The sequence below is a fragment of the Phyllostomus discolor genome, chromosome 5 (genome assembly GCF_004126475.2).
Source record: "Phyllostomus discolor isolate MPI-MPIP mPhyDis1 chromosome 5, mPhyDis1.pri.v3, whole genome shotgun sequence".
Taxonomy (NCBI): domain Eukaryota; kingdom Metazoa; phylum Chordata; class Mammalia; order Chiroptera; family Phyllostomidae; genus Phyllostomus; species Phyllostomus discolor.
This window is the reverse complement of record NC_040907.2, coordinates 132044298-132060813: the sequence shown is the minus strand read 5'-3', so window position 1 is coordinate 132060813 and position 16516 is coordinate 132044298. Positions and strand designations below refer to the sequence as shown.

General features: G+C 35.6%; 1 protein-coding gene across 6 annotated transcripts in view; it reads right to left on the bottom strand.

The window, feature by feature from the left end:
* JMJD1C (jumonji domain containing 1C) overlaps nt 1-16516 on the bottom strand; it is a 261892-nt gene that overhangs the window by 14846 nt on the left and 230530 nt on the right. For 5 of the 6 annotated variants that reach the window (XM_028511400.2, XM_036026902.1, XM_036026905.1 and 2 more), the window contains 11 exons: nt 16227-16441; nt 12597-12749; nt 9878-9967; nt 9095-9222; nt 8702-8915; nt 7098-7312; nt 6143-6418; nt 4498-4666; nt 3571-3661; nt 2774-2904; nt 2346-2468 (listed from right to left, as the gene is read on the bottom strand). In XM_028511400.2, the coding sequence (XP_028367201.1) occupies nt 2346-2468; nt 2774-2904; nt 3571-3661; nt 4498-4666; nt 6143-6418; nt 7098-7312; nt 8702-8915; nt 9095-9222; nt 9878-9967; nt 12597-12749; nt 16227-16441 (1805 nt within the window). The remainder of the gene's footprint in view (nt 1-2345; nt 2469-2773; nt 2905-3570; nt 3662-4497; nt 4667-6142; nt 6419-7097; nt 7313-8701; nt 8916-9094; nt 9223-9877; nt 9968-12596; nt 12750-16226; nt 16442-16516) is intronic. The other variant, XM_036026904.1, reaches the window with a different exon arrangement.

Here is a 16516-nt window from a genome sequence, read left to right as displayed (position 1 = left end):
GCCAGATGGGAGGGGGGTGTGGGAAAATGGGTAAAGAGGTGAGGGGATTAAGAAGTACAAATAGGTAGTTATAGAATAGCCATGTGGATATAAAGTAGAGTAAAGGATATGGAGTAGCCAAAAACCACTGGGTGACCCCTGGACACAAACAATAGCCTGAGGGAATGGGGGCTGCTGGGTATACTGGGGCAATGGGGGAAAAATTGGGACAACTGTAATAGCATAGTCAGTCAAATATAATTTGATAAAAATAAAAATAAAAAACTTGGCTGCAAGGGTTTCTTAATTCAAACATTAAGTGTTTACAATGTCCAGACACTGTCCTAGAATGTTGGGTATTAGAATTAAGAAAGACAGAGTTGAGAGCTTACAGAGTAAAAGAGAGTTTTAATAAAGGTACAGAAATGAACAAAACTGTCACATTGTAAGTGAAATCACATGAGTACAAAAGTTCACAAAGACTGATTCAGTTCTCAAATGTTATCTGTGTAATGTATATTTATATAAAGTGTTTTCTCAGAAAATTAGTTGATGGTTTTCAAATGTGTTTTCTTTAAAAAATTATAATTTAGCAACCATAGACACATTTTTTTCAATTACTTTTCTTTAAATTCTATAGCACTGCAAATTAAAAAAATTCTCACAAGGAAGAGAAAGTTTATTTTCATTAGTGAAGACTTCTAGGGGCAGATGACAATCTGAGTTACACTTTGAAGGTTAATTACAGGAATTTGTAGATGGAGGAAAAGAAAAAGTGCTAGTTTAAGTAGGTCAGTATTTCTTGATGTGTTTTAAGCATCATTACTTTCCTACAACATTCCTTTTTCTGTGACCACCTGTAAAAACTGGCAAAAACTTTTAAGAGAGCCAAAGAATTAAAATGTTAATGAATGTTTTTGCAAAAGACCAAAAAATATGCTACGAATGAGGGATGGGAGGTATGCAGAAACAAAAATAAATTACACAGTTCCAGCATTTAAGGACATGAAAGAACAATAGAGAAAAGCATGCACAACCTCTGTATTGTAGACTAAGTGTTTAGGGGATAATGTGAATCAAGTACAATGAAGTACGGGAAAGACAATTACCCTTGCAGCACCACATGCTTTGAAAGGATAAGTAATCTCAACCACAGATCACATATTTCTGTGCTAGAGCTGGGATTACAACTCAAGTATCCCTGACTCTTAAATCCTTGGGAGTTGGGAAGGCAAAGAATGTTTGTCTATTATAATCAGTAGCAAAGAGAGCTGAGAAAGAATGTAAAAATTTTTATAGTTTTGGGGGAATTTAGGATGGGTACTATAGAAGCTGTCAAATATAGAGAAAGGTTCAGTGAATATTGTAATAAAACCCAATGTCCTTGGCACCTAGGCACTAAACTGTAGGTATATGCTGAGCTCTAGATACAGAAATGATGATCTAAGTGATGGTTGGAAGCCATCCATTTCACAGGAAGTACATATAAACTAGAAAAAGTAAAGAAATAGTCTGTTGCTACTCCTTAAGGTATAAGGAACCAGGGAGTAAGTATCAGAGGAGCCAAGGCCAGTATGTGAAGACCAAGTAGTGATTAGCAGTGCCATTTATTACAGAAGTGGCAAATAATAAAAGGACCAGAAAGAAACAACTGAATTATTCTGTTGTGATAGCCATAGCAAAAGTCATTTAAGTGGGGGGCAGATATAAAGACCAACCTGTATTCAGCTGAAATGTGAAAGACACAGCAAAGAATATGTCATGAGGCCAGAAGCAATAGGATGGTGGCAAGAAGATGTGGTCTGAAGGAGTTCTTCTTTTGAAAAAGAAGATGGAGGAAATAGTGCCGAGTGTGCTCTACTCTGAAGAAAAAAAAGCCAGCCAGAGGGAAAATTTAAAGGCCTACGTCTATAAAGAAGAGAATAAGAGATGGAACGAGGTTTCAGAATGAAATCCAGGGGATAGAATATGAAATGTTTATTGGATAGAAATGTTATTTCTACTTAAAAGAAATGGCCCTTTCTAAATGACACTGGGGGGGGGGGGGAGTCATCTTCAGAGCCCTAGGGCTTAGTTTCTATTATTTAATAAATGTTTATAGGTGAACTTCACAGTCTATTTTCAGTAACACAGTGTTTAATGATAGGAAAGGAGCAAACAAATATCCATTTTTAAAATTAAAACTCATTATGTAAAAAGACAGGGAAATAAATTAATCACTTTTCAAATAGTAAAGATTAGAATATCCTTATATCCACTGTAATTCTTTTTGGAATCTTTGCTTTTAACACACATTCTGGATAATACTAGTGTGGGTGGTTATTCAACTGTTATTCCAAGCATCAGTATTCTTTAAGTTTCTTTACCTGCTTTTGAGAGAATGCCATTTCCTTTTGCTATGCCAACATAGACTAGAATATTTACAACATCAGAAACTTCAATGTGGAGATTTGTTGTTCCTATATCATGATCTTTAGCAGCAGCTACACCTGTGTATGAAATAAAATATTACTTAACAGACTATTTTACATATCCCAATCAGCTCTATGAGGGAAACTTAATTGTAATTTGAGTTTTATTCTCCTTGTTCCAAAACTTGTCCCCAAAACCCACAACTGATGAAATGTCTCATAAAAATCAAATCAATAGAAAACAGAAATATTTTGTAAGGAATAGCAGGTACTTAACTATATATTGTCAATTAACTCTTAATAAATCATTAGACAACTTATCTTTGCATAGAAATTAGTTAAAATTCAATTCCAAGTCAATAGAAATGCAAATATATATGTACCATATGCACTGCACAACCTGGGTCCTAGATCAGGGCGTACAAAAAATCCTGGCAAATGAGAGGCCAGATTGAGTTTTCCTTCTGGATTACAATATTCTGGCAATGGCAGGCTTTTTAAAAGATCTTCATATCTGAAAAATAACATTGACTTCTTCTGAATAAAAACTTACATTTTTACACACATTCCAATATATAATTTTTAAGTTGATCAAAACATAGGACAACCTTTCCTTAAGGTCTTTGACAGGTAACACTTTCTGTGACTTCATTCAAAGTTTAAATGAATGCATAACACATGGGGTGCAAAGAACAGAAGTGATACTGCAACTGCAATGCTATCTAATCAAGACTAACTAAAAGCATCATGAAGAGGGAAGTCTCAAACAGGGCCCCAAGTCCTTGACATAAGCATTCTTTCCTTCACTGACCTAACATAAACACTCTTCCCTGCTGAAACTACAGAAATTTAGTTTTGTATTTTAGTTATTTATTTTTAAAGAGTACAAAAATGCCTAAGGTCACATTTTTTTGTTCCTTATCTTACTTTGGGTATAATCTTAGCTCGACCTCAAAAAGCTAAAAGTCAAAAAAAGCAAGTTTCACCCTGACTGGTGTAGCTCAGTAGACTAAGCATGGACTGCAAACCAAAGGGTCGCCAGTTCGGTTCCCAGTGGAGGCCACGTGAGAGGCAATCACACATTGATGTTTCTCTCCCTCTCTCCCTCCCTTCCCCTCTCTCTAAAAATAAAGAAATAAAATCTTTAAAAAAAGAAAAAAACAAGTTTCAAAAGATTTACCTTGCTGGCATCATAGTCTTGAACTCTTCTCCTGAAGGGCAATCTTTCAATTTTAAAACAATTGTTTCTCCACTTTTCATTTTTTGCCGTTCTATAAAGAATGCAGTTAATTACTAAAAAGATAATCTCTGCCTTTTTATTTTTATGTTTGGAGAAATGAAACGTAAAGTAAGTGATAATTCAATTGTTCCACAGTAGCTACTTAATATATGCTTATATATTGGCTCTATTTTTCATATACTTAGGTAGTTTTAAGACTTGCTCCTTATGTACATGAATTCTTTTAAAAATATTTCTATAACTGTTATTAAAATTACATTTGAATTTCAAAGTGTTTTACATAAATTTCATGATTCAATTTTCTAAGGCTTTTGGGGTTGCCAAAAAATATTCCCATTGTGATATAAGTAAACATAATTAAAAGACTTGCTTATGGCCAAAGGAAATTAAGGGTGAAGAGTAAGAGTAGGATCCAGTCTCTCATTTCCAAGCACAGATGGTCCCTGACTCAAGATAGTGTGGCTAAATACTTTTTTAATGGTGTGGAAAAAGCAGGCATTCAGTAGAAACTGTATTTCTAATTTTAAATTTTCATCTTTTTTTCCTGTGCTCTACAGTAGGTTAATTGTGTTTATTTTGCCCAATGGAAGTAAATTAATGAACACTTAAGGCAGGCTGGTTGAAGCTATGATGCTCTGTAGGTTAGGTGAATTGAAGACATTTCTGACATAATTTCAATTTACCATGAGTTTACCAAGATAAAACCCAATCCTAAATTGAGGTGTATCTGTACTTGTTTCTTTTTATTAGACAACAAAGTAATAAAGAAGTTGAAAAGATTAAAAATCTGTTAAGTTGTATCTACAATTTATTGTTTGAGGGGGATATGTTTAACAAAAATGGTAAAACAGACAAAAACCAACATACTTGAAACTTCTTCAAAACCATCCCAGAACTCCTTAACATTGGCATTTGAAATAATGCTGTCTTTGCAGTTCAGAAGATCAGCTTGGTGGTCTCCAAAATCAAGACTAATTGATTCTGCCTTCCACAAGCTCATGTTCATTTTCTTATGTACACCAGAAACCACTGCAGGCTTATGAATAGACAGATAAATACAAGTTAAAAGGTATATGAAAATTTCCAAAAGTTTATACATACAACAAATGTTAAGTTTCAGTACTAATGACAAACTGTGAGAATTAAGAGGCTATCAAAAATAGTCCCTGACCTGGAAAGATGTTCACAATAGACTGTCAAAAAAAAAAAAAAAAAAAAAAAGAAAAGGTGGTAAAAGAGAATACCATGTAGAGTACATTGCCATTTTTGAAAATAAAAAATGTGTAGCAATTTTCAGGAAAGTCTGAAAGGCTATAGTAAAAATTTCATTTCTTGCACTAACTGGTGTGAGTCAGTGGGCTGGGTGTCACCTCACAAACCAAAAAGGTCGCAGGTTCAATTCCCAGTCAAGGAACATGACTGGATTGTAGAGCAGGTCCCCAGTGGGGGTGTTGTGGGAGATAACTGATCCATGTTTCTCTCCCTCCCTTCCCCCTCTCTCTAAAAGTAAATAAAATCAGTTTAAAATTTTCATTTAAGAGTATAAATATGGATTTTTTGGTTGCTTTATTTACAGATTAATTTTTATAGACAGAACATAACCTACCTCTTTATTTGTATGTATGTAATAGGTAAATTAAGATTTTTAAGTAAAAATTTATATGTACTCTGAGTTTGTGTCACTTAAAACATATCCATACATTCTTTACCCCAACAAGGATCATGATAAATAAAAATATTAAACAACTAGGCACAACAAAATTAAATTATAAGCCTAATGACTATTCCCAGAGAGCAAATCCCTCCATTTAAATCATATGAATTCAAAATCCCTCAGGGCTCTATAAACTCAAAACCAACAGTTGAAGATTTATAGCTGATGTAAAAAACAAAAAACAAAAACAGAAACAAAACCTCTTTGGCAATCTGATGTATTATTCTCTGTTGTTTTTTCCTTTTTTAATTCCATTAATGTAGTAAACTGCCATCTGAATGTGTACCCAATATTTTACAAAAGTTTTGGCCAAATAAAAAATCATTTACTTGAGCTGAATTAAATAATGAAGTTTGTTGTTCAAGACTTTATGAACTAACTTAAAAATAAATAATCTATGGGTAAACATTAAAGGCAAAAACATCTACACTTTTTATAAGTTCAAGAAAAATGCTCCTAGTATTAACAGTCAAATAGCAGATATGAAATCTGTTAACTGGACTAAACTAGAAGTGCAAAAAAAAAAAAAAAAGGAGATATCTAAACTTTGTAAAAACATGGCTTTAAGCCTGTTGACTGATAAATTGTAAAAAAAAAAAAAATCAGTTCTTCTTTGTTAATTTATACAAATCTGGCCAAATATAAGAATTCAGAAACAATCACTGTGGTAACCATTGATATCTTACTTCCACTCCAAATGTGTTAAGTACTATCTTTCTCCTTTCTTTCAATTCTTAAGAAGAAAACAATTCTGCTTGTTCCTCTGAAAGTATACTAGAATCAGCTTAAAATACTCACTTGTCCATGTTTCCAACACTCTTTGAAAAGTTTCCAATTATTAGTATTTTTATAATCCTTGAGCCAAAGAATACGCTTCTCACAGACCCAAGAATGTGGTATATCACCGTACAATTTGTTTTCATCCGTGGCAGATTTTCTGCTTTCTTTAGGTTCCTCTTTAAGCTCTGATTTTATACTTATTTTAGGGGCTTTATTTGGTGGAATTTTGTTTTCAACAACTGAAGCAATTATGTCATCAAGAATGTTTGGCATAGTCCTTCCACTTTTACCACTCTATTAGGGAAAAAAATCATTTTTTGAGAAGAAATGTATACATTTTTAAACTTTTATTTTGACTTACTACTAATACAACAAACAACTAACACAACTTACCTGCCTTCGAGAATATGTAATCATGTCAGTAGATATGGATTTGTAGCCCTACACTGTTCCTGAGAGGTGGGAACCAGAGCTTCCATGGTCTCCATGTGAGGCCAAGTACGCAGGAACTAGAAGTGTGGCCGTTCTACCTTTTACATTGTTTTAGGGTTGAGGCAGCTGGGTGTAATTTCCCATATACTTTTAATAGCCACTAAAAATGTATGTCTATCTATACAATTATCTGTGTGTATTTTCCTCTGGAGAATAACTAAAGCAAAAATTGACTTCTAAATATTTTAAGTAACAAAACATTTACTTCCATGTTTTTCCCCTATTAGATACATGGTTTTCAAATTTTAAAAAAGTATCTCAGGGCTCTTCTGGCATCAAAATGCCCCTCCCCCAACCTTACTCACCTAGAGGAAAAAACAAAATCTCCAGCTTTCAAGTTCTAAGTTATAATGCAAATAGGAACATGTCTAGTAATTTAGTATACTTGATTTGCTCTGCCTCTATTTATTATGTAGTTCACAGGTGAGTCTCCAAATCATCTAAACTTAAGGCCCACATATAAAAGCCAAAAATCACTCACTGGCGTTCCCATTGAATATACTGGAGCAAAGGCAATGCCGGCATCTGTAGAACCCACACGTAACTTGCCAGCTGTTGTGGTCAGTAGATCCCGTAAGGTTGAACCTTGTTCATTATTCTGGGACACCGGAGGTGACATTCTGTTGTCTGGAGAATCAGGATTCTCTTGCTCTCTCTCTTCTTTGATTTGCTCTTCAAGGGCAAATTCTTTATTTTCTAAAATAAAAGATTTTTACAAAATTCAAATAAAATTAAGTATTCTGCTGAAGTATAGACAAAACTAGCACTCTGTATTTTACAGTGAAAGGTAAAAACTATAGCATTACTGCCCTGGCTGGCGTAGCTCAGTGGATTGAGTGCAAGCTGCAAACCAAAGTGTCGCAGGTTCAATTCCTAGTCAGGGCACATGCCTGGGTTGCAGGCCATGGGCCCCAGCAACCGCACATTGATGTGTGTGTGTGTGTGTGTGTGTGTGTGTGTGTGTCTCCCTCCCCCTCCCTTCCCTCTCTAAAAATAAATAAATAAAATCTTAAAAAAACCCAAAAAACTATAGCACTACTGATTTATTCAGCTGGACATACACCAGATGATGGGCTAGATGCTTCAAAACGGAGTCAAAGAGTTTGGAAATGAGAAGGCCTTCCTCAATACCTTAGACATGTAGCTGAGTTTACACCTGCCACAAATGAAACTGCTATAGCTAAAACAGGGAGAAGGAATCTATTGCCCTGGTGGCTTTACTGATATGCTCATCCAGAAATTATTCTGCAACTAATTTTGATGCAATCATAGAATTCCTGGCAAGAGAAGACAAAGGTTTTATTGAACCTAAGCCACAATGCAAACAAAAGATAAAAAGTAAATTCTTTAATATGAAAAGTACATTAATGTATAATAGTACATTCTTAGGGGAGGGGGTAGGGAGACTAAATGGTAATGGAAAAAATATAATAAAGATTAAAAAAATTTAAAGTACATTGTTGGTTATATTATTATTATTCTAAAATTTTATTTATTTATTTATTTATTTATTTATAGAGAAGGAAAGGGAAAGAGAGGGAGAGAAGTATCAATGTGTGGTTGCCCCTCACATGGCCCCAACTGGGGACCTGGCCTGAAACCCAGGCATGTGCCCTGACTGGGAATCGAACTGGCAACCCTTTGGTTCGCAGGCCTGTGCTTAATCCACTGAGCTACACCAGCCAGGGCAATTGTTGGTTATATTATTAATACTCTGTCATACAGCTGACCCTTGAACAACACAGGGGTTACCTGTGATCCCCCAGGCAGTCAAAAATCTACATGTAATTTCTGACTCCCTAAAAATTTCTCTCCCAATACCTGTGGAGGACTGGTTCCAGGGTACAGCCCACCCCACCACCTGTGGACACCAAAATCCCTGGATGCTCAAATCCTCTATATAAAATGGTGCAGATCAATGCATATAGTTGCCTCTCTGCACCTGTGGACTCCCAACTATGAATCATAGACAATGCAGGTATTTATTTATAAAAAATCCACATATAAGTTAAGTATACCCACACAGTTCAAACCATAATTATTGTTCAAGAGTCAGTGTATACTTAGATAATTTATTATATTTACCTTTTTTTTCCTCTCTGGACTTTTGCTCTGCAAGATCTGCTAACCAGTGCAGTGGTGACTGGGATTCTGGAGGAGTTAGCTTGCTGTCTGAGCTTACATCACTCCCTGGGCTGCTGCCGCCATTACCCTCAGACTTCTGAGGGGTATTCTGCTGCTGTGACTCAGGCATGCACAGAGAAATTTTATTACTGTGATTAAGAACATTCTGTAAAACCTACAAGGGTAGAACAATTGAATTTTTAAAATACTGTCTCTTCAAGTAATTAGAGTTAAAAGGAGTCATTTCTATAGTAACACAATTCAAAAAATCTAAGTCTTAAATTGGACATCAAGTAACAGAGCTGATTACTTTAACCATGCATTTTATTTGAATAATTAGAAATTTATACTCACTTGAGACACACCATTCATTGTAGGAAGAGTACCAACTTGTAAATTCTGTTTGTTAGAACAATGACAATGGGATTGAATACCATATTTTTCTCTAAGAGTGTGCATCACATCTAGAAGATCTGTCAAGACTACAAAATATAATAGTGGTTAATAAAAAGGTTACAACTAGTTATTAAAGATTAAATTTTTTCAGTTTTTGTCTTTTATTTTTTAATTCAATCCTTACATCTAGTACAAGTTTGATCATTAAACCAAATTCAGAGTCTCCATTCTTTTCTCTCTTACTTCTATCATTAAAAATTCAGGGTTCAAAAAAAGAATAATCTTTCATCATACATCTAACCTTTTCATTACCCTCTAGCTCTTGCCTTCTAAAATGTTTTTTTTTTTAAAAAAAATCCTCAGCCAGTCAGATGATACATTTATTGAGTTTAGAGAGACAGGAAGGGGGAGAAAGAGAGGATGGAGGGAGGGAAGGAGAGAAACAACAATCAGTTGCCTCCCAAAGGCACCTGGACTGGAGATCAAACCCAAAACCTTTTGGTGTAAGGGATGTCACTCCAACCAACAGAGCCACATGGCCAGGGCTCCTCTGTGGTTTTCTTAGTAACAGGGCTGGGCTTATTAGTTTTATTACACCAAGGATTCTAAGAACTGAGTGAGAGCAATTTCAGGTTAGATAACATTACCCTTCTCCATTCTATTCTATTCCTACACATGCCCAAATAATCTGAATCAACTAAGTGCTGTTACACTAAGTAAATAATGTATACTTATACTCACCAGAACTAGGTATAATTTGAGTTGGCATTAAATGCTTGTGATCATGAGGCTGTCCCTTCACACACTTTATCCAAGCATACAGTTCTTTATCTGAAAGATTGTAACACATTTACTTTTATATCAGTCATTGTTGTACAATTATAAAATTGATGGCTTATATATAAATAGCTTAACAATTACATAAAATGGCAATGGTAGAATTCAAATGTATGGTTCCTAAAAAAAATAAATAAGACAATGCCACTAAGAATTTTATAAAAACAGGATACAAAATTGATGTTAGCCTTTTCTAGAATGACCAATCTTCATTATTATTAATGTATTAGTTACCCATTTCTTCTGATTCTAGCTTCTCTGTAGCTAATTCCTTTTACTATTTTTTTGTGTGCCAAACATGGCTTTTACTCAATCTCAGTACATTCTATTGACACTGTTGCTAACTCATTTTCCTTCTATGCTTCAAAGACATGAAGACAAACTGTCATGAGACATGACACTACTGTACAGTGACAGAAGGAAAACTCTGTGATGTCCTAAGTTACAGTGCATCAGAGAGTAAGATAAAAAGATAAGAGTAATTAACCAGTTAACAGCTGTGGACTAACTAACACTGTTCACGTTCTAAATGTATGTTGGGGCTTTGAGTCAACTTTTGTACAGATCATCAGCCACCACAGCATCCTTAAGCATGAACTTTCAGAACCATTGCTGGTAACCAATCAAAAGTAGTAAATATTTCTTCCTTATAAAAAGTGTACTACCCTAAACTGTCCCCCATTTCACATTTCCCTGCCCCCCCCATCGGTAGCCAGTGTAAATTCTTTCAAACACAAACCTTTCTTCCTCAGAATACAATGAATAAAGAGCCCTTCAACCTCAAGATGGTGGACAACTTTGTCGTTTCTATCTAGCCCAGCTGCCTGCCTGTTGGTCAGACTGCATACCCCAGGAACTGGTCTTTTTCTGCCCACCCTTTCTCTCAGAAAAGCTTTTGGTCATGAAAGTTCTTTGTTTAACAATAGCATTTAATTGCTACTATTGCCTTCAATTAAGGTTCCATAGTTGGAGTTGTAAACATATTAAGGCATAGCATGAGGCATATTATATACAGTAAAACTATTTAATTCCTTGATCTCAAAAAGATCATCTCTATCAATTTAACAACAAAGACAACAACTTATGACGTGGCTTTAAGAGTTTCAATGAATACCACCAAAAGTTCCTTAATTCAGCATTAAAAAGAAACAACTAAAACCATTATTTCATCAAGTCTCATAGTAAATAAAATACAAAACCAGTCTGAAACTTTTTAAAAGGTTTGACTCCCCCCTCCAAAGCCTATATAGCAGTAACTCATAAATGTTTTCTAAGTGCTTATATTTTAGACACTTATATTAATTATCACTGTCAAGTTATAACCTAGTCAAATGAGTATATTACAATATTTAACAGTGAAATAAGGAACTAAGTAACGGAATATAACTCAAGGTATATGGGTTACTCTCAGAAAATGATATGGTGACTGATACATTTTAAAAACCAATAACCTATTCTGGTTCAAAAAAGAATTCAGACATATATACAATACCTACAGCAAAATATAATAAATTAACATTAATTTCTTTTTAATTTGGCAAAGGGAAAATAAAATTATGAAACCAGAAAAATATGAAATGCATGTCATGCAGTTTTATAGCAGTGCAGCTATTTCTATCAACTGAAAATATCCAAATATATTTTTAGGGTTTTGAAGATACTTAATTTCCTAAAATGCATTCCATTCTATGATTTCACATTTTACTCATATATAATATCTTTTTCGTATCACAGAAACACCAAGCAATAGATGTTTGGACATGCTTCCCCACTTGCTCAGGTCTCTTTGTTAAGTGATGGGTATTATACGATTAGAAAGGATGAGGCTTACTAATCCTATCACCAAAAAAAGATATTGATGGCTAACTACCTGATCATCTACCTGAGAAACATTACTCTAAAAAAGGCCTGCCTGAAATGAAAAGTCTGTCATTAAGCATGATTTTACCTCTAATACTCCAGGTTTAAATCCTCTCATTTCATTAAAGACTTACACCAAACAAATAACTCAATACTTTCAAGGTTACCAGTAGCAAGTAGCTACTTTCAAATCAACCTGGAAAACTTTTCTAAAAGACTTTTAGCATGAAAAAGGTACAATCAGTTACTTCCTTTTGAAACTTTCTGCTATAATTAACATGCAGGACACTGTTTCTGTGCCATTTTATTTATCTAAAAACTAAAAGTAATAGTTTCAATGGCTGTTTTCATATATAATGTAGATTTCTTCATTCTGTAAAAACTAGGGAATAAATAGTAAATGGCAGCATATTCTTGAACAGGCTGATTTGAACTTTATAAACCAGTATTTAGAAATATCAATTGACACTAATAAGTGTTCAATTGCAACTTATGAAAAGCCCTAATTAATTCTGGCTCCATTAAGAAACTATTTGCTGGAAATGAGGGGATGAGGATGAATCCACTAATCAGGTAAAATAGGTACAGTTTTATTCTGAAAAACCTGTCTGTTAATAAACCGTAATAACTCTTTTTTACAACTTCCTTCAGGTAACAGATTATGGAAGATAGGAAAAAACCTTACACATATCTAATTTTCCAGATGAGTGATCCTAGAGAAAATGAACATTATTAAAAACTTAATATAAAGTCATAAACTGACCTCTAGAACTCTTCCTTTCCTTTGCTTTGTAACAATCCAAGCAGACCACAAATCCACATTTTTGGCAGACCCAGTGAATGTTAAACAGTGTTGCTTCACATGCATCACACATCTCTCGGACTCCTCTCACTGCTCTTTTCCAGGCAATTTTGGCTGAAATACAGAGAAATAAAAATATAAGGGGCAACAGATTCTTTTCACACAATCTTTGCTGAAATACACAAAAACAGAAATGTTAAAACCAAAAACTTTAAAGGATGTATTAACTAAAGACCAATAGTAGGTTTCTTGAAGTAATTAGTGATTGATTCCCTCCAGAAAAAATACATCTAACTGAAGGATTCTCTATCTGTTTACTTTTGACATTTTGGACCACAAATACCTCTGTTGCAGAGGACTATCTGGGGCACTGCAGGATGTGCAGTGGCACCTGTGCCCTCTACCCATTAGATGCCAGTACTCTACCGCAACATTTTTCAGTTACTGAACCAAAAATGTCCCCTGGAGGACAAACCAGCGATTTAAAGGAAGGAAAAGAATTAACATAAAAGAATTAACATAAAATTAACATAAAAGAATTAACATAGAGTCCTAAGTATTTTAGATATTTACATAAGTAAGCACAATTAACCTACTTTCAAACAAATCTATAAGGTAGTTATTACTTGTGTTTTATAGTCAGAGTTCAGCAAGGAGTAAAAGTTGAGATTCAAATACACATCTGACTCTAAAGGCTGATGACTTCAGGTCAAGATGGCAGTGTAGGTAAACACAGCACACCTTTTTTCACAACCACATTAAAAATATAACTATAGAACCACCATAGAGAAATGTTAGAAATTGAGCTGAATGGAAATCCTACAACTATGGAATTAAAGAAGAAACCACAGTGACATGACACACTGGTAGGAGGGGCGCAACCACAGACAGGCTGTCTCCACACCCGTATGGGTCAGATAAAAACCATGAGGGGTATATCTCAGGAGCAAGAGGTCCCAGACCCCCAGCCTAGGGTTCCAGTGCCATGAAAGTATGTCTTTATTACTTCTGGCTGTAAAAACCAGCAGAGATTGAGGCTGTGGAAGACAAACTGCTCGAGTCCCAGGCAGTTACCCTTAAAGGGCTCAGGCACAGACTTACTCAGACTCACTCTATCTGAGCTCCAGCACTGGGTGAGCAGATTGAAAGGCATCAGAGACATCCAGGAAGAAACTGAAATATCCAGCATCAGTGCAAGACCTGACGGGAGGTAGCTTTCTCCCAGGCAGAGGCCATTATGCCCTTTCTAAACCTTCCCCACACAGAGCTAACAGGTAGGGACCATATTTGAGACTCCACCAACCTGGCTCACACTGTTTGCCCCATCCTAGTGATTCCCTAAGACCCTGTTCACTGAGTTCCACCTGGCCTTTATGGCCTACCCAAACTATTTCCAGTGGCTTTTACATATGAATGGTTTGCCTTACCCATGCTTCAGAGTTTCCTAAATTCTCTCAAACTAGCAGCATCTGGCTTCAGGGAGCCTCATACCTTTAGCTAAGTTGCCCCAGGCCTGGCACTAGTAGCAGATAGCCTTGGTTTACAACTTGGCCTCTCCTGGGCACCTCCAAAGCCCAGCACAGGTAGCAGCAATCTGCGTATCTCATTGTAGCTAGTGCTGTGTGACACCTGAAGGAACACAGGTAGTGGCTGACCTGGGATGTGCCAATAGCAATCAATGCTTAACCACAACAAGAGGGTGTATATAGCCCACACAGTGGGTGTGTGCACCTTGAGTAACCAGACTGGGTGATAGCAGAGGTTGTGTCATTAGACCTACAGGATACCTACTACGTAAAGCCACTCTATCAAGCTTGGGAGACATAGCAGTTCTACCTAGTACATAAAAACAAAAACAGGGGGGCAGCAAAAATGAAGAGACAAAGAAACGCGGCCCAAATGAAACAACTGAAAAAAAGAGAAAAGCAATCTATCAGATGCAGATGTCAAACCACTGGTCATAGGATGCTCAAAGAACTTAGTGAGGACTTTGACAGCATAAAAAAAACCCAGAAACACAGGATACACTAATTGAAATAAAGAACAATTTACAGGGAAACAGCAGTAGAGTGGATGAAGCCAAGAATCAAATCAATGACTTGGAACATAAGGAAGCAAAAGACAACCCATCAGAACCACAAGAAGAAAAAAGAACCCCCCCAACCCCCGCAAAACAAGGATAGTATAAGCAGCCTTGGGAAACTCAAGCAATCCAACATTTGCATCATAGGGATACCAAAAGGAGAAAAGATAGAGCAAGAAACTGGAAATCTATGTGAAAAAATAATAGGGAAAATCTTCCCTAATTTGGTGAAGGAAATAGACATGCAGGTCCAGGAAGCAAAGAGAGTCACAAACAAGATGGATACAGAGAGGCTCACTCCAAGGCACATAATTAAAATGCCAAAGGTTAAAGATTAACAGAGAATCTTAAAAGCAGCAAGAGAAAAGCAGTTAGTTACCACATGAGAGTTCCCATAAAACTGTCAGCTGATTTCTCAAAAGAAACTTTGCAGGCTAGAAGGGACTGGCAAGAAATAATCAAAGTCATGAAAAGCAGGCACTTACAACCAAGATTGCTCTACCCATCAAAGATATCATTTAGAATTAAAGGGCAGACAAAGAGCTTCCCATACAAGAAAAAACTAAAGTAGTTCATTATCACCAAACCATTATTATATGAAATATTAAAGGGGCTGATTTAAGAAAAAGACCCAAACTATGAACAATAAAATGGCAAAAATATGTATCTATCAACAATTGAATCTAAGAAACAAAATAAATAAACAAGCAGAAAAAAAACCCAAAATCGTAGATACAGAGTGTTTTGATGGTTGCCAGATGGGTGGGTTGTCAGGGGAATGGGTGAAAATGGTGAAGGGATTAAGAAGTACAAATTGGTAGTTATGGAACAGTTATGGGGATATAAAATACCATAGGGAATAGAATAGCCAAATAACACATATGCAGAACCCATGATTGGACAACGATGTGAGGACTGCCTGAGGCATTGGGGGTTAGGGTGGTAACTGGGTAGAGGGGGACAAAGGGAAAATTTGGGACAACTGTAATAGTATAAGCAGTAAAATATAATTAATGCTGAAATTTCCCAATTTTGCACCCAAAGTGCCTTTGTCATGCTAAACTGCCATACTGACAGAACCAGCAAAATGCTGTTGTGATTTCACAAACTGTTAATCCATTCATTTCAACCTCGATTGGAAAAAATCCTTTTTTAAAAAAAACTCTCACCAGAGGACATTGTTTTTAGGAAGAAAAACATCCATATGAGGGACAAACATCAACTGGTTGCCTCCCATATTGCCTGGACCACACCTGGGCCAGGGATCAAACCTACAACCCTTCAGTTACAGGAGGAGGCTCCAACCAACTGAGCCACATTAGTCATGGCAGAAAATATCTTTTACCTTACGTATATGTAAGTGCTGTTGTACATAAAAAGTGTCATCATCAAAGTTAAAAGTCAACATAACTAGGTAAGATTAGGGACTTCTCCTAGATTCAAACATACTTCAGATTTGTAGAACGAAATTTATACAATTGCATGTTCTAAGTATTTAACTTCCTTACCATCCTTTTTCACCCAGGACAAAGCTGTTTTTTCAGATGTTACTAATTGACAGAACTTATCACCTATTATATCCAAGATGTATTTTGAAGTTTCTATGTCTAGTTCATCATCTTCATAATTTTCATGTGTCCATAAACTCATAGCTTCATCATCATATTGGTCAGGAGAAGAGAAACCATCTATTCTAACTACTCCATTTTTACTAAATGACAATCTGAAATATTAAAACATAAGAGCATTAGATACATAGATAAACGTCTAGTTATTTTAAAGTTCTACATTTATAATT